This window comes from Corythoichthys intestinalis, chromosome 7 (assembly GCF_030265065.1).
Source record: "Corythoichthys intestinalis isolate RoL2023-P3 chromosome 7, ASM3026506v1, whole genome shotgun sequence".
Taxonomy (NCBI): domain Eukaryota; kingdom Metazoa; phylum Chordata; class Actinopteri; order Syngnathiformes; family Syngnathidae; genus Corythoichthys; species Corythoichthys intestinalis.
The window spans coordinates 46,080,558-46,101,524 of NC_080401.1; the positions used below are offsets into that span (position 1 = coordinate 46,080,558).

At 35.9% G+C, this 20,967-nt stretch overlaps 1 protein-coding gene across 2 annotated transcripts in view; it reads left to right on the forward strand.

The window, feature by feature from the left end:
* LOC130918557 (guanine nucleotide-binding protein G(q) subunit alpha) overlaps positions 1-15,856 on the forward strand; it is a 68,714-nt gene extending 52,858 nt beyond the window's left edge. For both annotated transcript variants that reach the window (XM_057840352.1, XM_057840351.1), the window contains exons 6-7: positions 1,361-1,514; positions 6,146-15,856. In XM_057840352.1, coding sequence (XP_057696335.1) covers positions 1,361-1,514; positions 6,146-6,336 — 345 coding nt within the window. In that variant the 3' untranslated portion in view covers positions 6,337-15,856. The remainder of the gene's footprint in view (positions 1-1,360; positions 1,515-6,145) is intronic.
* Positions 15,857-20,967: the final 5,111 nt, after the last annotated feature.

The following is a 20,967-nucleotide window of genomic DNA, read 5'->3' on the forward strand; positions in this document are numbered from 1 at the left end:
TACTTCGACACAATATGAAAAGTATGGGAGTACCAAAGTGCAGTATAAAATCCGGAGTGCATTTACATCAAGGTATTGTTTTGCTTTATTTATGATTGACAGACATTTGGAGATTTTGTTTTTCGTGTATCTGATATGGGGTCTCCATGACAGCTTGTTATCAATTAACATTATCAATTATCATTGAAGCGATGTTCTGTCATGACAGATCTCAGCTACTAGTTTAACCAGTTTGCATTATTTTATTGCAATGTTTTTCCCTATTCAGATTTGTTTCAAGACTACAGTTAGTTAGACTTCACTTTGATAGTTAATGCAGTTATTGCAGTTTTGTTGTTTTGTTACAATAGATTGGTTTATTTACATTTCAAAAACCAGAAGGCTTTCATTTACGAATGTGATTGCACTTTAGTTTACATATTTAAATGTTCAGATATTAAGATTTGAATGAGGCAAAATAACATGCTTTTTCTCTGAAATATATTGTTATAATTATTTGTTTCGGATGTACTGTAATTATTTTCTGTATAAAAATTAATTTGGTGGCCAAAAAGGCTTTTTTTTTTCCAAACTTGAGTCTTGAAAAAGAGGGGGTCGTCTTATAATCGGGGTCGTCTTATATTCGAGCCAATACGGTACTTGGGAAATTAATGGGGTTTTTTTGGGGTTTTTTTTCCAAGTTTTATCATACAGTACTTCTTTTAATTCTCTATGATGGTTGTCGTTAAAATATGACCTAAAACCGTGCTTATACAGTGAAACTTTTTAACTCTGGAGCATAGACTTCATTACCTAGGTTATGAAGTATATGGAGCCATGGATAAATGTTTTTGAAAGTGTCAAGGAACGGTTGGTGTTCCACCTTGTTGTTTGAAGCGGAAAAGGAATTGGTACCGAATCCATAATGCTCTCCCTTACCAACACACTGCTTTGATGCACATACTTTTTTCAATTTACTTTAATTGTACTTCACAACTCCATCATGATGTTGGATTACAGGTTTCATTTCCTTTTTTTTCAATTTTTCAGATTTTTCTGAATGGCTGAGCAGTGTTTAGCCATCAAAGTGAGCAGGGATTAGCCGACCGCGTTGACAGACCTTGGCTTTGCTCACCAGTTGGTGTCCGTACGCTTTTGTGTTGCTGTTAAATCTCTGATTTCATCACATCACAGGCTCTCTTTTTGAAGTGAATATAGCGTGAGGCTTAAACTACATTTCTTGTGTGCGGAAATGTTTAAACTATTACAATATGTGTGGCTCCCTCTTGAGTTTTGGTGGCAAAATATTGCATGATTAAGTTCAAGTTAAACCTTTTTTGTTTTTGTCCTCTCACTCTCCGAAATGTTTGTGTGTATTCAGAACCGCATGGAGGAGAGCAAAGCGCTGTTCAGGACCATTATCACATATCCTTGGTTTCAAAATTCCTCCGTCATCCTCTTTCTGAACAAGCGGGATCTGCTAGAGGAGAAGATCATGTACTCTCACTTGGTGGACTACTTCCCAGAGTTTGACGGTACTACTTTTTAAAAATGAAATTAATTGGCTGCTTAGTTGTAGGGTTTTACCATTCATTTGTCAGATTATTTCCAAATATTGCCTTTATGCATGGTGTATTTCTTTTTGTATCATACAGTGACCCCTTGTGGATATGATTATTAACTACAACACTTATTTTCATGATGCGGGTACACAAGGAGTGTCAAGGCCATATGTAAATGAAAATATAATTGCAAATATTTGAGTAATAGAATTTTTGGGCGAAAATTAGCTGGTATGTTTGACATTCATCTGTTGAAATTATGCCTCAGACTTTATCCTTGTAAATTGAGGGCTATATTCTTATAACTAGATCTTCCAAACTGACATTGTCTAAAAAAATTTTTAAGTTTCCCCTTAACACAACGTTTTCCTTGCAATTTTCCAATTTAATTTTAACTTGAACTTTATTCTTGTGAAACTGTCATAATTAATAAATTGTGGCAATCATACGTAGTAGGGTTGTTCCGATCATGTTTTTTTGCTCCCGATCCGATCCCGATCGTTTTAGTTTGAATATCTGCCGATCCCGATATTTCCCGATCTGATTGCTTTTTTTTTTTTTTTTTTTTTTTTTTGCTCCCGATTCAATTCCAATCATTCCCGATAATTTTTCCCTGCTCATATACATTTTGGCAACGCATTAAGAAAAAAATGAATAAAACTCGGACGAATATATACATTCAACATACAGTAAATAAGTACTGTATTTGTTTATTATGACAATAAATCCTCAAGATAGAATTTACATTATTAACATTCTTTCTGTGAGAGGGATCCACGGATAGAAAGACTTGTAATTCTTAAAGGATAAATGTGACTTTTTATATTGTGACTAAATATTGCCATCTCGTGTATTTGTTGAGCTTTCAGTAAATGATACTGCAGCCATTTAACTTCTGCCCTAATGCATGATGGGAAGTGCAACCATGACTGTGCGTAGGGACACCAATTGATATATCTTCTCTGCGTTGGGAAAGAACATAGGGTTTTCAGAAAACGATCAACTTCTACCTTTCTTCCCCACATTGCCTCCCACGTTACTTTAATTGCTGAGAGAGGAATTGTAAGGCCTAAGCCACATAAAAAATGGCTCCAAAGGCTGTCAAAATTCTCTCTACTTATTATACGCTACCTTTTAGCGCTATCAATAGGTAAAACGGCGTCTTTATAGATTGAATGCGACAATGCGTGAGTTGGTCGTGCAGCGCATGCGTTAATTATTTAACGTGATTAATTTTAAAAAATATAATTACCGCCGTTAACGCAATATATTTGATAGCCCTACTTTAAGCCAAAACTACTCTGGATGGGTGTAACACATTTTGTCTGTAACGTTAAATACAATTAGAAAACGATTTAAATAATATATATATATATATATATTTAAAAAAGGCATGTCCGATATTTTTGGGCCGATTCCGATACTTTGAAATTGACGTGATCGGATGCTGATCGATCGGGACATCTTTAATACGTAGGTGTTTGACAAAATATCAAAATGGTGACATGTAGTGATACTTTGTATCCCAAAAGGTTATCGATATGTTCCTGTCAAGAATCGAGATATCGTTTTAAAAAGGTGTAAAAAAAAAAATAATAAATGAAAATAAAAAATGAAAAAAAAGGCTGACATTGACGGTGCTCGACGCCCAATCCATTTAGACTGGGAACGTTCGTTCATTCAAAACCAGAGCATTCACAGTCATCCGGTCCGATTGTCGGGGAATTTACAGGTCACTTGCTTTTCACTTTAGGGCATTTACAGGTCATTTCTTGTTGAGTTTGAGTCACTGCCTATTCATTTGGGTGATTTCCAGGTCACTTCCTGTTCTGTAACGCAAAATAAACAGCAAGTAACCCATAAAATACCCCAAAATTAAAAGGGAGTAACTGAAAATCAACAGGTAAATGACTTCAACCCTTTAACACCGAACGTGTTGGATGCGACACGTTTACGCATATCATCTTTGAAGCCTTGTCGCGCTGTAAATACGTCACCCACGTTCAGCTGGTTGCTCTCATTTGAAAGCACGGAAGTTGATGTCCACACCAGTTTTTATTTGAAATCAGTCGACCAAGTAAAACGGGAGATAATGTCATTTGAGTTTTATAGTTTTATTGCACTCGTAAATATGCATTAAAATGCTGCATGGACCATGTGTCTATCTCCATATTTCTGTCATTTTTTGTCCCTTTTCAAAACCGAAAGCAGCACAAAAGACTACCGTACATATCCCAAGAGCCATTGTGATGTCAAGAAAGACAGACCTAATGTGAATATTTTCAATAAATGGCCGAGCGAGGCGCCATCTAAGGAAAGGGAAGCATGAAAACCGAGCAACAGCCGGTTGGATTGAGCGAGCGACTTTGAAACGTGCAGAATGAATCAAAAACTAAATTTAACGCAAGCTAATGTATTATTTCATTAACTCAAGGAAGAGGATGAGCTGTATTTGTCGTTGTTTTCCTGGGATCAGTCGGCGTCTCGGTGAGTAGAAGTGACAGCAGCGTGCAAACGGCGGATGAGTAATTGAGTAGGCTGTATGACGTTGTGTGTGACACAGCTTAGTGACCTGTTCAAGAAAAAACTTTATTGAGTACACAAAAAAAAAAAAAAAACTATTGGACCGCATGCCTGAAAAATTTGAACTGAGCTACTTGTCAATATTTTTGAAAATACTTTTTTTCAATGTTATATATATATTTTTCTTCACTATGAGTCTTTTCAATTTTTATATAGATGTGTGTTCGAGAAGATTGATTGCATGTACATATATACCTTTGATAAGGTGATGGTTACAATACCTAACTTCACTGAGATATCCTCTAAACGCTTTTTGTGTTAGATGATATATATCATTTTTTTTCTCACTATTTTGCACTGTATATACCCAAATTTTCGCACTATAAGGCGCACCTGACTATAAGCCGCAGCCCACCAAATTTGGCACAAAAACGGCATTTGTTCATAGATAAGCCGCACTGGGCTGTAAGCCGCCGCTGTCCTCTCTGTATCATGGGATATTTACACCAAAATATATTAACCGGTACAACCTTATTTGACAGCGGCATCATACGACCGACTGTCATAAGACCAAATGAACCATCTTTAAATTTTGAACCAATTAGTGCAAAGCTTTATTGGTTCAAGAAGCTTCATTTGGCCATCACTGCTCCCTTGGGGGAGACAGTCAACCTCTGCTGCCACCTGCTGTTGACTGTTGTCATCCAACATGCCTCTTAGCGTGCATTACTGTGCTACAGATGTAAATAACAATCAAAAATCATGTTCTGTGCTAAATATTTCTTCAGTTACTGTTCCAATTGTTTCATCAATTGCTAGTTATGGTATTTGCTAACACTTTATTTGAGAGTGGTGCCATAAGACTGTCATTACACAATCATAATTATGACATGTCTCTGTCCTGAGCATTCATGAATGCTTATAACAGATGTCATTAAGTGTTATCAGGCAAATGATCTCACTTTTGAATGAGTGCAAAAGATCCAAGATGGACATAAATTGAGTTTGTGACATAATTGGCCAAATGACACTTAATGACATAAGCATTCAGTAATGTTCATGATAGTGTCATGTCATAATTTTGATGATCTTATAACAGTCTTATGACACCGCTGTCAAATAAAGTGTTACCTAAAAAAATCAACAAATAAGCCGCACTGGACTATAAGCCACAGGTATCAAAATGAAGGAAAAAAGTAGCGGCTTATAGTCCGAAAATTACGGTAACCTGTTTTGACCATAGTATGTGTAAAGGCCAAAAACACCTATGACCATACCTGCTGTTTGTGTTGAATTGTCAAACATAAAACTATTCAATCTTATTTTTTTCTATTGAATGTTTATCCTAACAAGTTGAATAAATATTATCAAGCTTCAAAACGGTTGGTCCAGCATGTTTGGTTGTCAGTGGGACATCAACATTACAAATTTTGGGGAAAAAATTTAGGATTTTTTTGTCTTTTTGGGTCCAAAATGTGGATTATAATTGATCAGTGAAGAAAACAACAGTTTGGACATGAAGTTCAAGGTGTCCTGAAAAAAGGGACCCAACTTGGCCAATGAGAACAATTTTTTCTTTGAAATATAAAGGCAACATCAAAGGCATGCAAATTTGGCCAAAATAGGCTTAGGTGTTAAAGAGTTAAATGGCTCAAAATTACTCATTGCCTGGCATTGGCTGCCACTGACAGCCATAGACGTTCAATCCGTTTGAACTGGGAGGGTGGCAGCGAATGAACGAATGTTCATTCGCTGCCACCCTCCCAGTTCAAATGGATTGGACGTCTACAAGCGATAATGAGCTTTGTATCGTATCGTGAGGTACCAAGAGGTTCCCACTCCTAATCATACGATTGGTAACATGATTTTCTTCTTGTAGCATTAGCCCTTCATTTTTTAGTTTTACTATTTTGTCACTTTGTTCTTACAATGTTACAAGTCCATTTAATCTTAACAGCCCTTTGTAGTAAAAGCTTCTCGATGCACTACATCACAACTTATCAAATAAAGTAACTATAATCAAGAGAACAAAAACGAAGACAAATTAACTGGATGTCACCTGCTTGTTTTTTCCCCTCCAGGCCCTCAGCGCGATCCGCTGGCCGGCCGCGAATTCATCCTGAAGATGTTTGTGGACTTGAACCCAGACAGTGACAAGATTATCTACTCGCACTTCACTTGCGCAACTGACACAGAGAACATCCGCTTTGTCTTTGCTGCTGTCAAAGACACCATTCTACAGCTCAACCTCAAAGAGTACAACCTGGTGTGAAGTGCTATGTGAAGTAAAGAAAGAAAGAGGGAGAGAGCAAGCACACACAGACACGTACACACATTGTATTATCCACTTTTCGAATCATACACATCTGCATGGAACACAGTCATCTGCTTTGCTCTACACTCACTATCTCTTTTTTTCACGCCTTTTGCACAGCAGATACTCATCATGTGAACCTCTTTATGGGGAAATTCACGGTTGAGCCTACAATATTATCAGCAATGCTTGTGTTTCGCAGGGCGGCCCATTTCAAAGACTTTACGGTTTAATGGGCTCTCTCCTTTCTTTTGTGTGCCATGCATGCTGTACACAACAGTGTGCTTTCCTTAAGGAATATGTTATTTTTTGAGAGTATCCCCAGATTTAGAGCACACACACTCTGTTGAATGTAAATAGTTTTGCTTACACACGGATAACTTATCTACTTTTCGCCTACTTTGGAATTACAGTGGCTACAATCAAAGTATTGTTAGCCACCTAACACAGGCCCTTTTTAAGTGTTAATACCCCTTTAAGAAGACAGCACTAGCACTACATTTATTGCAAATCACGCAACCCTGTTATTGCCAAATTGACACAATTCCACTTTATTTTGTAAATAGAAATATATTGCCAGTATTCCTGTAGTGCAGGAGTCGGATTTGGTCTGCCATACAGTTCACTGGCTCAGAGCACGAGAGTTATTGCGTTGATACATTTCTGTAAGTTGGGGTTCCGATGAAGCTCAAAGGTGAGGCTTTTTTTCTTTTGGTTAAATTCCGACCCCCACAATCCCCCTTAAAGTTCTCTGTGCACACCCAAACCAAAAATTTACCTTTATTACCATTTCATTTAGAGTAGTGCTTCCTAACTATGATTGAGTAATTGAAAAGTCACTGCAAACCACTAAAACTAGACTGTCACAAAAGCCAATATAATCTTATTTGAATTTAATTTTTATTGTACCTTCTTCCATTCAGTGGAGACTTTTTGAATAAATGGATAGTATATAAATACTAGTATATATTGACTCATTTCCTGGTGGCACAGTAGTTTGGAATCACTGGTTGATAATGCATGGTCAAAAGTTTATTAAAGAGTGGGTGTAACAATCCTGAAATGGCCACATAAAAGCAAAACGACAAAAATAATCGTTTTTGTGGCTAACAGCCTCAACACAATTGTCAGGTATGAATTTTTGAGACTTGCCATGATCAGGATGCTTGCCATGTTTACATCATAATAAAAACAAAATTCTGTGACTGCGTTTTTGGACAGGCAAGTCTTAAGATTTTTATTTGAAGTATTGGTGACTTTAAATTAGCCTTTCTCAGATCAACCATTTCAACAAGATTGCTTTAATTGAATTAATAATTTGATTAGGGCTGCAGCTATCGATTATTTTAGTAATTGATTAACTAGTTAGTTCGAATAATCTAGTAATCGCATAAGGAACATAAAAAAATTATTAAATACCTGACCTGATTTTCAAACAGTATAAAAAATGAGGCTCTAAGGCCATATCCACACGTAGCAGGGTTTTTTAAAAACGAGGATTCTGCCCTAATATGTCGGGGGGAAATAATCTACACCTGCACGTTTGTGTAGAAAAAAAAAAAAAAACTTCCACCGCCAACCACTTTCATTCATTTTTAAGTACATTCAAAACAAAATAGTTGTCCAACACACTCATTATTCAATAAGAAGCACAGCAAGAGTTTGTAAAAAAAAAAAAAAAAAAAATGGAAGCAAAAAAGCGCCTATTTAATATACTCCAAATGTAAAAATTGGTCTCGTGTGACGTGAGGACAAAATTTGTCGCAGCCAGTGACGTAAATCTTCTCAGAATTCGCAAATCTTCACCTTCCCCGTCGTTTTTAAGAACCCTGGTTTAAATCTGCGTGCGTGTGTGGACGATAGGTCAAACCGTAGAAAAATATCTTCTTTTTGCCAGATACCCTGCCACGTGCGGACATGGCCAAAGTACAACAAAAGAACAATTGGCTAACATACATAGCAAAGGTCTGCTAGCTTAAATGCTATAAAATGCTGTTTTTTTTCTCAATTCTCCTAACAAATGGTTCAAACACATATTCTCACACAAAATGGTTAAATATACCTAAAAACTAAATTGAATGCGTTAAAAAAACATTAGCTCAAACAAAACTTAGTTGGTCTTAGCAGGGAGCAGCTGAATTCTGCCATGTGAAATGAGTTATGTCATATTCACTGTTCCCACTAGAGGGCGGTGTATCCACCCAAATCAATAAAACAATGCTAACACTTTCAAAACAAACCATTACAACGCCACTTTATTTACACAAATACTCGAAACAGGAAAATTTAATTCAAATCTTTTTTCTCATCGAATTACATTGCAGCACTAAATTTGATAGTACATAAGGACTTTCTACCATCTAGCAAGGAAAGGTTGCTTTCTGTTCTCTTGGGTTAAATTCAAACTGTGAACCCACACATATTTTGTTTTGTCTTTCTTTTCTGCTTTCACCAGTTTCTGAGCTCTGGCCAAGACCATGTCTAATTAAAAAAATGCTTTGTTGGCATATTTGGGGCCAAGGAATGGCATCGCTACAGTTACTTACAAACCTGTTGGTGTTAATTACTTGCATATTTTCGCTATGGGTCGCTGTGCTGCCTGCCAAATTAATCTTTGTATGGCATAACAATCCACTCCTTTAACTTGACATTTGCATTCTTTGCTGCTTCTGAAGATGGAAGCGACCTCCTGTGCACACCATTTCAATAATTATTTGTTGTGCAAGTGATAGTAGCGGCAGTGATAGTAGTTGTGCTGCCAATAAGCTTTTCATTCAACTGCATTGCTTCAGTTTGTTTCTTTCATCAACTGGCACATTTGATCAGCTCCTTGGAAGTATTTAAGTACAATTTGTCTTGAAATGTGTCAAGGATCAGTGGGTTCTCCTCATCGTCCAACTCAAATGAGGACTTTTATACTGCTGTAAAATATTCAAGCTATTTTAACGGAGAAGATGTGTTTTATCTTTCTAACGTTTAGCAGTCTGTTTTTTGGAAATGCTCGACAGTGGAGTGGCAGCATTGTCTCTATTTTCGGGTTCACGCTTTATGCAAAAATCAGAAAATGACAAAAAAAAAAAAGTGGTTGAATATTTACTGTCGGAGCATTCTTGAATTTTTGTAATTTTAAAGCAAAATATGTTGACTGTTGGTACAATTCCCATATCGTGTCTCTTGATGTTAGTACCTTTCTCCGGAGCAAACTGACGCTCGAGTCGGTTATTTTCTTGCTCATGAAAGGCGCGACATTTCTCGGGAAAGGGCTTTTTGATTCTTTGTAATAAGTTTCTGCTTTTGTTCCGTGTACAGTTGAATGCAGTGATGCATAGGTTAGCAAAGGGGTGGGGCGGAAGCAACTTTTGAAATTTGGCTTTTGAGTTGATTCAGTTAAGAGAAAACATGATTCATAGCTCTTCACAATGAAATTCAGGTGAGTTGTCATCAAAAGGGCTACTAGTTGCAGCTTCGGTGGGTAAAAGTGCTATGTGATTGAAGGGCGGGGGGCATCCAAACCGCAGACGCCTATACGCGACATTCCTGGTGGCTTTTTGTTTTCTTCACATTTTGCCTTTTCACAAGAGAAAAATAAGCATCTGGCTCACCCCTTCCTCTGCCATCCAGGCATTTTTTTGTTTGTTTTAAAAAAAATTTAAGATGCCTCTTCCAGTCTAAAAGTAATCAGTCACTGTCAGCCATCCGTCCCAGTTAAAATGGATCTGAGGTCTCGCGCTGTCAGTTGCAAACAGGAGGTTTGACTTAAAAGAGGTGCTTGTTATTTCATTAATTGTTTCCCTAACCCATTCAGTCAAGGCAAATTTTGTCACCGAAAATATATACTGGAATGATGATTGTGTGGTGATTGTGGAAGAGTTATTTCATTTTTCACTGTCACTATGTCAGTGGCGTAGATGGTATAATTTCACCATGTACACTGCTGGCCAAAAGTATTGGCACCCCTGCAATTCTGTCAGATAATGCTCAATTTCTCCCAGAAAATGATTGCAAATAACAAATTCTTTGGTTGTTATATCTTTATGTATTTTGCTTTCAGTGAAAAAACACAAAAAAGGGGGAAAAAAATCATTATCATTTTGCATAAAACTCCAAAAATGGGCCGGACAAAAGTATTGGCACTAGGGTTGTTCCGATCATGTTTTTTTGCTCCCGATCCAATCCCGATCGTTTTAGTTTGAGTATCTGCCGATCCCGATATTTCCCGATCCGATTGCTTTTTTTTGCTCCCGATTCAATTCCAATCATTCCCGATAATTTTTCCCGATCATATACATTTTGGCAATGCATTAAGAAAAAAATGAATAAAACTCCGACGAATATATTCATTCAACATACAGTACATAAGTACTGTATTTGTTTATTATGACAATAAATCCTCAAGATGGCCTTTACATTATTAACATTCTTTCTGTGAGAGGGATCCACAGATAGAAAGACTTGTGACTGTGTATATTGTGACTAAATATTGCCATCTAGTGTATTTGTTGAGCTTTCAGTAAATGATACTGCAGCCATTCAACCCAAATGCATGATGGGAAGTGGAGCCATGACTGTGCGTAGTGCTACCAATTGACATTTCTTCTCTGCGTTGGGATATAACATAAGGGGTTAAGGAAAAGATCAATTGCTACCTTGCTTCCCCACATTGCTTCCCATGATATTTCTAATCGTAGGGAGAGGGATTGTAAGGCTTTAGCCTATTAAAAAAAAAGGCTCCAAAGGCTGCCAAAATTCACTCTACTCATTTTATGCTGCCTTTTATCTCTCTAAATGGGTAAAACGGCGCCATTACAGATTGAGCGCGACAATGCGTGAGTGGGTCGTGCAACGCATGCATTAATTGCGTTAAAGATTTAACGTGATTCATTTTTAAAAAATTAATTACCGCCGTTATCTGTACCTTAAGCCTATACTAAAGACTCTGGATGGGTGTAACATATTATGTCTGTAACGTTAAATACATTTAGAAAACGATTTAATTATAAAATATACAATATATATATTAAAAAAGGGCATGGCCCATATTTTTTTGCCGATTCCGATACTTTGAAAAAGACGTGAGCGATCCCGATCGATCGGGACATCTCGTATTTGGCACCCTTTGAAAATTGTAATATCTTCATTTCTTTTGCTTGCAATGAAAAAAGACAAAAGAGAATGGGGGGGAAAAAATCATTATCATTTTACACAAAACTCAAAAAATGTGTTGGACAAAAGTATTGGCACCCTTTGAAAAATCGTGATGCTTCTCTAGTTTGTGTAATTAACAGCACCTGTTACTTACCTGTGGCACATAATAGGTGGTGGCAATAACTAAATCACACTTGCAGCCAGTCACAATGGATTGAAGTTGACTCAACTTCTGTCCTGTGTCCTTGTGTGTGCCACATTGAGCATGGAGACAAGAAAGAAGACCAAAAGTCTGAGGACTTGAGAAGCAAAATTGTGAGGAAGCATGGGCAATCTCAAGGCCACAAGTCAAATCTCCAAAGACCTGAATGTTCCTGTGTCCACCTCGCGCAGTGTCATCAATAAGTGTAAAGCCAATGGCACTGTGGGTAACCTCCCTAGATGTGGACGGAAAAGAAAAATTGATGAGAGATTTCAACCAAAGATTGTGCGGATGGTGGATTAAGAACCTCGACTAACATCCAAATAAGTTCAAACTGTCCTGCAGTCCGAGGGTACAACAGTGTCATCCCGTACTATCCGTCGGCGTCTAAATGAAAAAGGACTCTATGGTAGGAAACCCAGGAAGACCCCACTTCTGACCCAGAGACATAAAAAAAGCCAGGCTGGAGTTTGCCAAAACTTACCTGAGAAAGCCAAAAACGTTTTGGAAGAATTTTGTCTGGTCAGATGAGACAAAAGTAGAGCTTAATGGGAAAAGGCATCAACATAGAGGTTACAGGAAAAAAAGATCCCCACAGTCAAACATGGCGGAGGTTCCCTGATGTTTTGGGGTTGCTTTGCTACCTGTGGCACTGGACTGCGTGACCGTGTGCATTGCATTATGAAGTCTGAAGACTACCAACAAATTTTGTAGCATAACGTAGGGCCCAGTGTGAGAAAGCTGGGTCTCCCTCAGAGGTCATGGGTCTTCCAGCAGGACAATGATCCAAAACACACTTCAAAAAGCATAGGCGGAGTTTGACTTTTGGGGCAGGGGGGCACAACATGTTGATGACCCCGAAACGCAGTGTCAACAATTAAACTTACAAGAATATTTATAATAATAATACGTTGACAATGAGCGTTTTTTTGTTTCCCATCATTCTATAGAGGAATTCTAAATCAGGCGGCTTAGGCAATACTTTCTCCAAGATCGTCATCCATTGAATATGGTACGCCCGCCGGTGTCGTGCCAATGTAGTTACCCCAGTCAAAAATTGTATCCCCTGGGCGGAACCATATGGAGTTGCTTCAATCAAAATATATATTTTCAAAAAAAAAGTCGCGTCAATAAGAAAAAAATGTGTTTGAATGCAAAAATATATTTGAAACAACAACAAAAAAATGCATGTGAAAGCTATTTTTCATTGATTGATTTTTTTTTTTCTCTCGATTGAAGCAACTTTTTTGATTGAAGTAATGTTGGTTTGTGTTTGGGCCACATTTTGGCTAGGACATTTTTGTCTTTACTATTCAATCAAAAAATAAGTTGCTTCAAAAAATGTATATTTTCAAAAAGAAAAATCACTTCAATCAAAAAAAAAAAAGACGTTTGAGTGCAAAAATAAATTTGAAAGTAAAAAAAAAAATGCAAGTGAAAGCTATTTTTCTTTGCATTTTTTGTGGGATTGAACCAATGTTTTTGATTGAAGTAATGTTGATTTGTGTTTGGGCTGTAGGACGTTTTGGTCTTTATTATTCTATCAAAAAATAAGTTGCTTCAAAAAATATATATTTTCAAAAAGAAAAATCACTTCAATCAAAAAAAAAAGAAAAAAATTGTATACCCTGGCCAGTACCATATGGAGGTAGATTTGTGTCTTTATTATTAAATGAAAAAAATATTTTCAACTAAAACAGTCACTTCAATCAAAAAAAAAATGAATGCAAAAATCAATTTGAAACTCAAGCAACTCAAAAAAATGCATATGAAAGCTTTTTTTTTGTTTGTTTTTGACTGAAGTAATGTTAATTTGTGTTTGGGCCACATTTTGGCTAGCACATTTTTGTCTTGATTTTTCAATCAAAAAAGTTTCTTCAAAAAATATCTTTTCAAAAAGAAAAATCACTTCAATCAAAAAAAGACAAATTTCAATCATAGAAAAAAATTTTGAATGCGGAAAAATATTTGAGATTGAAAAATTTGCATTTGAACACTTAATTTTTCATTGAAAAAGTTTTCTTTGATTGAAGCAATCCTTTTTGTGTTTGGGCCATATTATGGGTAGGACATTTGTGTCTAAATCATTCAATCTCCCAAAAAGTTGCTTCAATCAAAAAAAAGAAAAAAAATCAATCAGAAAAAAGTCATTTGAAAAATAAAATTGCCCTCCCCTAATTTTTTTTTGGGGGGGGGGGATTACATGCAAAGCAAATGACCGTCTAAGGTGCTAGTAACATGATCTGTTCGAAAAATAATTTTGACCCATTAAAAAAATACATTTTTTTGTTCATTTAATTCGTTTTTGTTGCAATTTTATTGCTTTACAACTTGTATATACTAGTATATATAGGAAAGTCAATTTCATGCAATGACACATTTCGGCCATTGAGGGGGGGCTGCCCCTCTTAAAATCCGCTTATGTCAAAAGGCACTAGAAAATGGTTTGAGAGAAAGCACTGGAGACTTCTAAAGTGGCCAGCAATGAGTGAAGACCTGAATCCCATAGAGCACCTGTGGAGAGATCTGAAAATGGCAGTTTGGAGAAGGCACCCTTCAAATCTCAGAGACCTGGAGAAGTTGGCCAAAGAAGAATGGTCTAAAATTCCAGCAGAGCTTTGCAAAAAAAAAAATTTCATTGATGGATACAGGAAGCGGTTGTTTGCAGTTATTTTGTCTAAAGGTTGTGCTACCAAGTATTAGGCTGAAGGTGCCAATACTATTCTCCAGCCCATTTTTTGAGTTTTGTTTTTTCATTGCAAGCAAAATAAATATTACTTCCAAAGCATTTGTCAATGCAATAATTGAGCATTATCTGACAGAATTGCAGTGGTGCCAATACTTTTGGCCAGCAGTGTAAGTGAAATTGGAGTTACTTTAAATTTGAAACCTGAACTGGAACTGCTTATCAGCGTTTACATTTGAACGTGTCTTAAATTAGCCATTCCCAACCTTTATTAAGCCAAAGCATGTATTTTACAGATTTGAATTTTAAACAAAAACTTACTGCACGCCACTAAACAAAAATGTCAGTTGATGGTACAGAAATTATCTGTCACGTCACTGACATATAGATCTATGATACATTATTCTTAAATTATTTTTCTATACTATTGAAGTGAAATTGGGGCGTTTCCCATGTACAGTAAGTTAGATCAGATATCTTTCCCATATTGGAAGAATCCATTTATTTGCTAACCAAATCGGCATATTCTGGAAATCCAACAGCCTCACATTTGAAAAAATATTGAAGTTCTGATCAATTGCAGTAAAACATAAATCAGTTGTGTGTTTTCAAGTTGGTTTATTATGCCTTGGTTTTAAAAAAAAATGTATTGCGATATGAAGGTACTGAAACGGCAATGGATTTCTTGAATGAATCAGCTGTCCCACTGTACTTGATTGGTTTTTTGACTGCAATCATCAGAGCGCTTAGATAATTTGAAACTCTTGCCCCTCAAAAGGGTTTTTCCACATCAGCTTTTTCTGATTTGTAACCGTCACGTCCAGCTCCGATGGTTTTTTAAGACGGATATACTTTACCATATGTATATTTTACGACCACTTCAATTTTTTTTTGTTTTTCAATAACTGTGTAGTGGTGTACAAATTGAAAGTAATGTAATTTTTGTTTTCATATTTTAAAGAAGTATACCAAATGTAAATTTTGTACAATGAGCGTGCCAATCCCCTTTCTTTGTAAAGCCAGACTTTTGACTTAATACTTAAGTGCCAATGTTGTGAGAGAAAGGGGGGCGGGGGTTAGGGGCCTGTGAATTTTCATGGTCCACTTTTTAAAAAAGAAATAAACATTATGTGATTAATTAACAATTTTATTCTTTATTTAAGATGATTGATCTGCTGTTTTTAACTTGCATGTGTTTGTCGGCCGGGGAGGGTTTACGTGGTTTTACCAGCTGAAGCCTCGTGGTATGGGTTGTGCTTATTATTGACTTGTTGATTTACAGTATTTTAGCCATATTTCTCTTTTTTTTTTTTTTTTTTTTTTTTTTTGTATGTTTCATTTCAACCACTGTTGCCTGAACCTCATTTTAACATGGAAACAACTTTCATAGCCTTCTCCTTTTCAATGTTTTCAATTGGAATAAAAAATATTCCTATACTCACCTACATGCGCTTCTTTTTCAGTCTCTACATGCACGTTCCAGTTCCATTTGACTTTTTAATATTTACATCACCAAATAGTTGTTTTACAGAGAAAGATGTTAGGTTTTGGAAAGAAATTTGAAGGCATTTTTTTTTTTTAAAGCAACATCAGGTAACTTTTCAACCTTCATAAAATATTTTCATAACATTTGTGATATGTCGACTGACAGCTAAGTGAATGACACCTCTTTTATATCTTGCAGGCATGAAAATCACTCACCTTTCGGCAAAATTCGCCGTTTTGAAATCAAAAAGGGTGACCTACGTGAATTGTGTAGATCCGAGGAGAGGGAAGGGTCGCCAATCCATCTAACTACTAACGACATGTTTTAATGAAGTTGCTATGCCTTTCGCGATATGCAATGAGTCCATTTGTGGCAAGGTACATAAAAATGAGGGCGATAATTTTCACGGCTGCGTTTTATCACCGTGTGCGTGCGTGCAGATGACATATGAGACTCCAGTTCATTTCACAGATGTTTATTGATAATCAACATGCCGTACAATTACAGTTCAGACGTACAAAATAAGGAAACACATATATTAAACACTGTAAATGTTAGCATTGCTACATTGAGACTAAGGGGGGGGGCAACCTACGTTAGCCTGCTATTAAACATTGGCATTCTTCTCCAAAACGCAAATTTGTGGTTAAAAGGTGACACTTCAAACATTAAAAATCGCTGGTTTACAGCATTTGGAGTTAAAAAAATAAAATAAAATTAGGGTTGTTCCGATCATGTTTTTTTGCTCCCGATCCGATCCCAATCGTTTTAGTTTGAGTATCTGCCGATCCCGATATTTCCCGATCCGATTGCTTTTTTTTTTTTTTGCTCCCAATTCAATCCAATCATTCCCGATAATTTTTCCCGATCATATACATTTTGGCAATGCATTAAGAAAAAAATGAATAAAACTCGGACGAACATATGCATTCAACATAAAGTACATAAGTACTGTATTTGTTTATTATGACAATAAATCCTCAAGATGGCATTTACATTATTAACATTCTTTCTGTGAGAGGGATCCACGGATAGAAAGACTTGTGACTTTGTATATTGTGACTAAATATTGCCATCTAGTGTATTTGTTGAGCTTTCAGTAAATGATACTGTAGCCATGGCCAAATGCATGATGGGAAGTGGAACCATGACTGTGCGGAGTGCTACCAATTGATATATCTTCTCTGCGTTGGGAAATAACATAAGGTGTTAAGAAAAAGATCAGTTGCTACCTTGCTTCCCCACATTGCTTCCCATGATATTTCTAATCATAGGGAGAGGGATTGTAAGGCTTTAGCCAATTAAAAAAGGCTCCAAAGGCAAGGCAAGGCAAATTTATTTATAGTGCACAATTCAACACAAGGCAATTCAAAGTGCTTTACATCACATGAAGATCATAAAAATCACATTTAAATCAATACAACGTAAAAACCAAGACAATCAAAATCGGAAATAAAATAAAAATCATAAAAACATAAAAAATCGCATTTAATAACAAATAGAATAAAAATAAATAAATAATCAAACAGAAACTAATAATAATAATAATTGAAATCGGCAATTGAGATAAGCACAAGAGGAATAGAAAGCAAGTAGATTGAAATATATAGACAGTTATGGATATGCAGTGCTAAACAAAAGCCCTGATTTAAAAGACTATCAAAGGCTGCCAAAATGCACTCTACTCAATATACGCTGCCTTTTATCTCTCTATATAGGTAAAACGGCGCCATTACATATTGAGCGCGACAATGCGTGAGTGGATCGTGCAGCGCATGCATTAATTGCATTAAATATTTTAACGTGATACATTTTTTTAAAAATTAATTACCACCGTTATCGGGATAAATTTGATAACCCTACCTTAAGCCGAAACTAAAGACTCTGGATGAGTGTAACATATTATGTTTGTAACGTTAAATACAATTAGAAAACAATTTAATTAAAAAAAATATATATTTAAAAAAGGCATGGCCGATATTTTTTTGCCGATTCCGATACTTTGAAAATGACGTGATCGGACCCGATCGATCGGGATCGGGACATCTCTAAAAAAAAATCTATAAGTGACACCACAAGCAAGTACGAAACGTTCTTTTTTTTTTTTTGCGGAGTGTGAAGCTGTTAGCGGTGTAGCGAACTTACTTCCGGTGTACATTTCAAAATAAAAGCACGTCGCGTTCATATAAATAACGATTTCTGGAGTTAATCCCACATACTTCAAAATGAATACTATAATATGTAAATACCACAGAATTCAGATTCTATACTAAGAATAGCTTTAAAATGACACCCTTTATGAAAAATATGATTGGCAATGAATAATTATACTATTATATACAGTAGTATAGCTACTATAATAATAATGCTATATATTTTTTTAAGAATTGTTTTGAATAATGTTGGAAAGGCGAAGTCAGTGTTCTTAATCGCTTTACATTCCGTTCTTTTGCAGTAGTAAATGCTATCAACATTTGACCTCATATGTTATGTGTAGAGGTGGGAATCTTTGGGCACCTAACGATTCGATTACAATTCAGAAACTCCGATTCGATTATAAATCGATTATTGATGCCCCCCTCACCCCATTTTTTTTTTCATGTTTTGTATATTTGTTCCAAAATTGTTCAAAAATCCTCTCAGGCTAAATAAACCAAACTACTATTTTAGTATCCAGTGACCGGTTAAAAACGGTAAATAAAATACTCAAGTCCCCATTCTGAATCAGCAGCTTTAAACTACATTCAATTAATTTAATGATGTAAGTAACTTGAGTATTGAGTAAGTAACTGGTGTTACCTTTCATGTTTTTTTTTTTCATTTTATCAAAAAACAAAACAAAAACATAGTAACCTTTGCTATGTTTGGAGGTCATTTAATGTTGTGAATAAACCGTTAAAGTTGTTAAAATTGCGCCCGCTATTCCATAATTTCCCTCATGTCTACTTTTGACATGTGAAAGTTTTAAAACTGTTTCATCATTTAAAGATAGATTCAACTCAAGATTATGCCGATTTAGGGGTATTCTAGACAAAAAGTAATTAGGTTCGTTACAACAGAGCATGAATGAATGCTTTATTTGGACATGAGAAAAAAATTAAAATAATAGACAAAACAAACGAAAAACAAAATGATTTTTTTTTTTTTTTATAAATCAGACAGAACCAATGATATTCTCGAGATAACAGAACCAATAGTTAAAACAATAATAATAATGATAATAATAAACAAGATCAGAATTTATTCATTGTGTCCAAAAAGGAGTAGGATGAAGCATTTGCTTATTAAAACCTACCCCCCATTTCTATTCCTTAATTATGTCTCTCCGCCCTATGTAACTAGTCCTCATATTAACAATGAAATAAACTAAATAACCATATACATAAGATGCAAGATAAACAAAAATAAACAGGACTTAGCCAATAACAGTTATGTGAAAACCCCCTATAATTTAACCCCTTCCTCATCCCTATACCCAGTGAAAACCATGTGCTTGTACCACTTCCTAAACTGGGTCATGCTTGGACATTGCTTGAGCCCCTCATCTAGTTTATTCCACAGCTTCACTCCACAAACTGAAACACAAAAACTTTTTCATGTAGTTCGTACCCTCTGATGCTGTAAGTGAAGCTTCCCCCTCAAACTGTATTGTCCTTCTCTGTTAAAAAATAATTTCTGTATATTGCCAGGAAGTGACCTGTGTGAAGCCATTAGCTGAGCTGTTTGAAAATGAACCAAGTCCATGAATTTTAATGTTCCGGAATTTAAAAATAATCTATTTGTATGATCCCTATAACCAGCGTTATTTACTATTCTTATGGCTCCTTTTTTGTAAAATGGATCGTGAATTTATTGTACATTTATACGTATTACCCCAGACTTCTGCACAGTAGTGTAAATATGGCAGGATTAAAGAACAGTAAAGTATGTGGAGTGATTTATGGTCAAGACTGTTTTGCTTTACTCAGGACTGAAATGCTTCTTGATAATTTACTTTCTATATGTTTAATATGAGCTTTCCAGTTAATCTTCTCATCAATAACTACCCCAAGAAACTTGTTTTCATAGACCCTTTCAATATTTACCCCATCTATCTGTATTTGTACTTCACTGTTTTTATTGCATCTGCTAAATAACATGAATTTTGTTTTACTTAAGTTTAATGATCATTTGTTTCTGTCAAACCATGTTTTTAATTTACAAATTTCATCAGAAACCCTACCCAGGAGCTCATGTAAATCCCCCCCAGAACAAAAGATACTTGTGTCATCTGCAAATAAAACTAATTTTAGTATTCTTGAAACTTTGCATACATCATTTATATAAAGAATAAACAGTTTTGGACCTAACACTGAACCCTGGGGGACACCACAAGCAACGTCCAAGCATGATGATGAGTAGTCACCCAACTTCACAAATTGTTTTCTGTTACTTAAATAACTCTTCACCCAGTGTAGTGCCACTCCCCTGATCCCATACTTTTCAAGTTTATTGATTAAAATGTCATGATTAATGGTGTCAAATGCTTTCTTAAGATCAATGAATATTCCAACTGAGTGTAATTTGTTATCAATAGCGTTAGTGATCTCCTCAACTTCTCCTCAGCATCTAGACAAGTCTACTGCTTTAAGATGGCGCCTGTTTACTAGCGCGGGAAAGTGTCATTTCACATCTAGTCTAGATATATGTCATATCTACCATAGCCGTATGTTTGTAGCAACTACAGTGCCTTGCAAAAGTATTCGGCCCCCTTGAATCTTGCAACCTTTCGCCACATTTCAGGCTTCAAACATAAAGCTATGAAATTTAATTTTTTTGTCAAGAATCAACAACAAGTGGGACACAATCGTGAAGTGGAACAACATTTATTGGATAATTTAAACTTTTTTAACAAATAAAAAACTGAAAAGTGGGGCGTGCAATATTATTCGGCCCCTTTACTTTCAGTGCAGCAAACTCACTCCAGAAGTTCAGTGAGGATCTCTGAATGATCCAGTGTTGTCCTAAATGACCGATAATGATAAATAGAATCCAAATGTGTGTAATCAAGTCTCCGTATAAATGCACCTG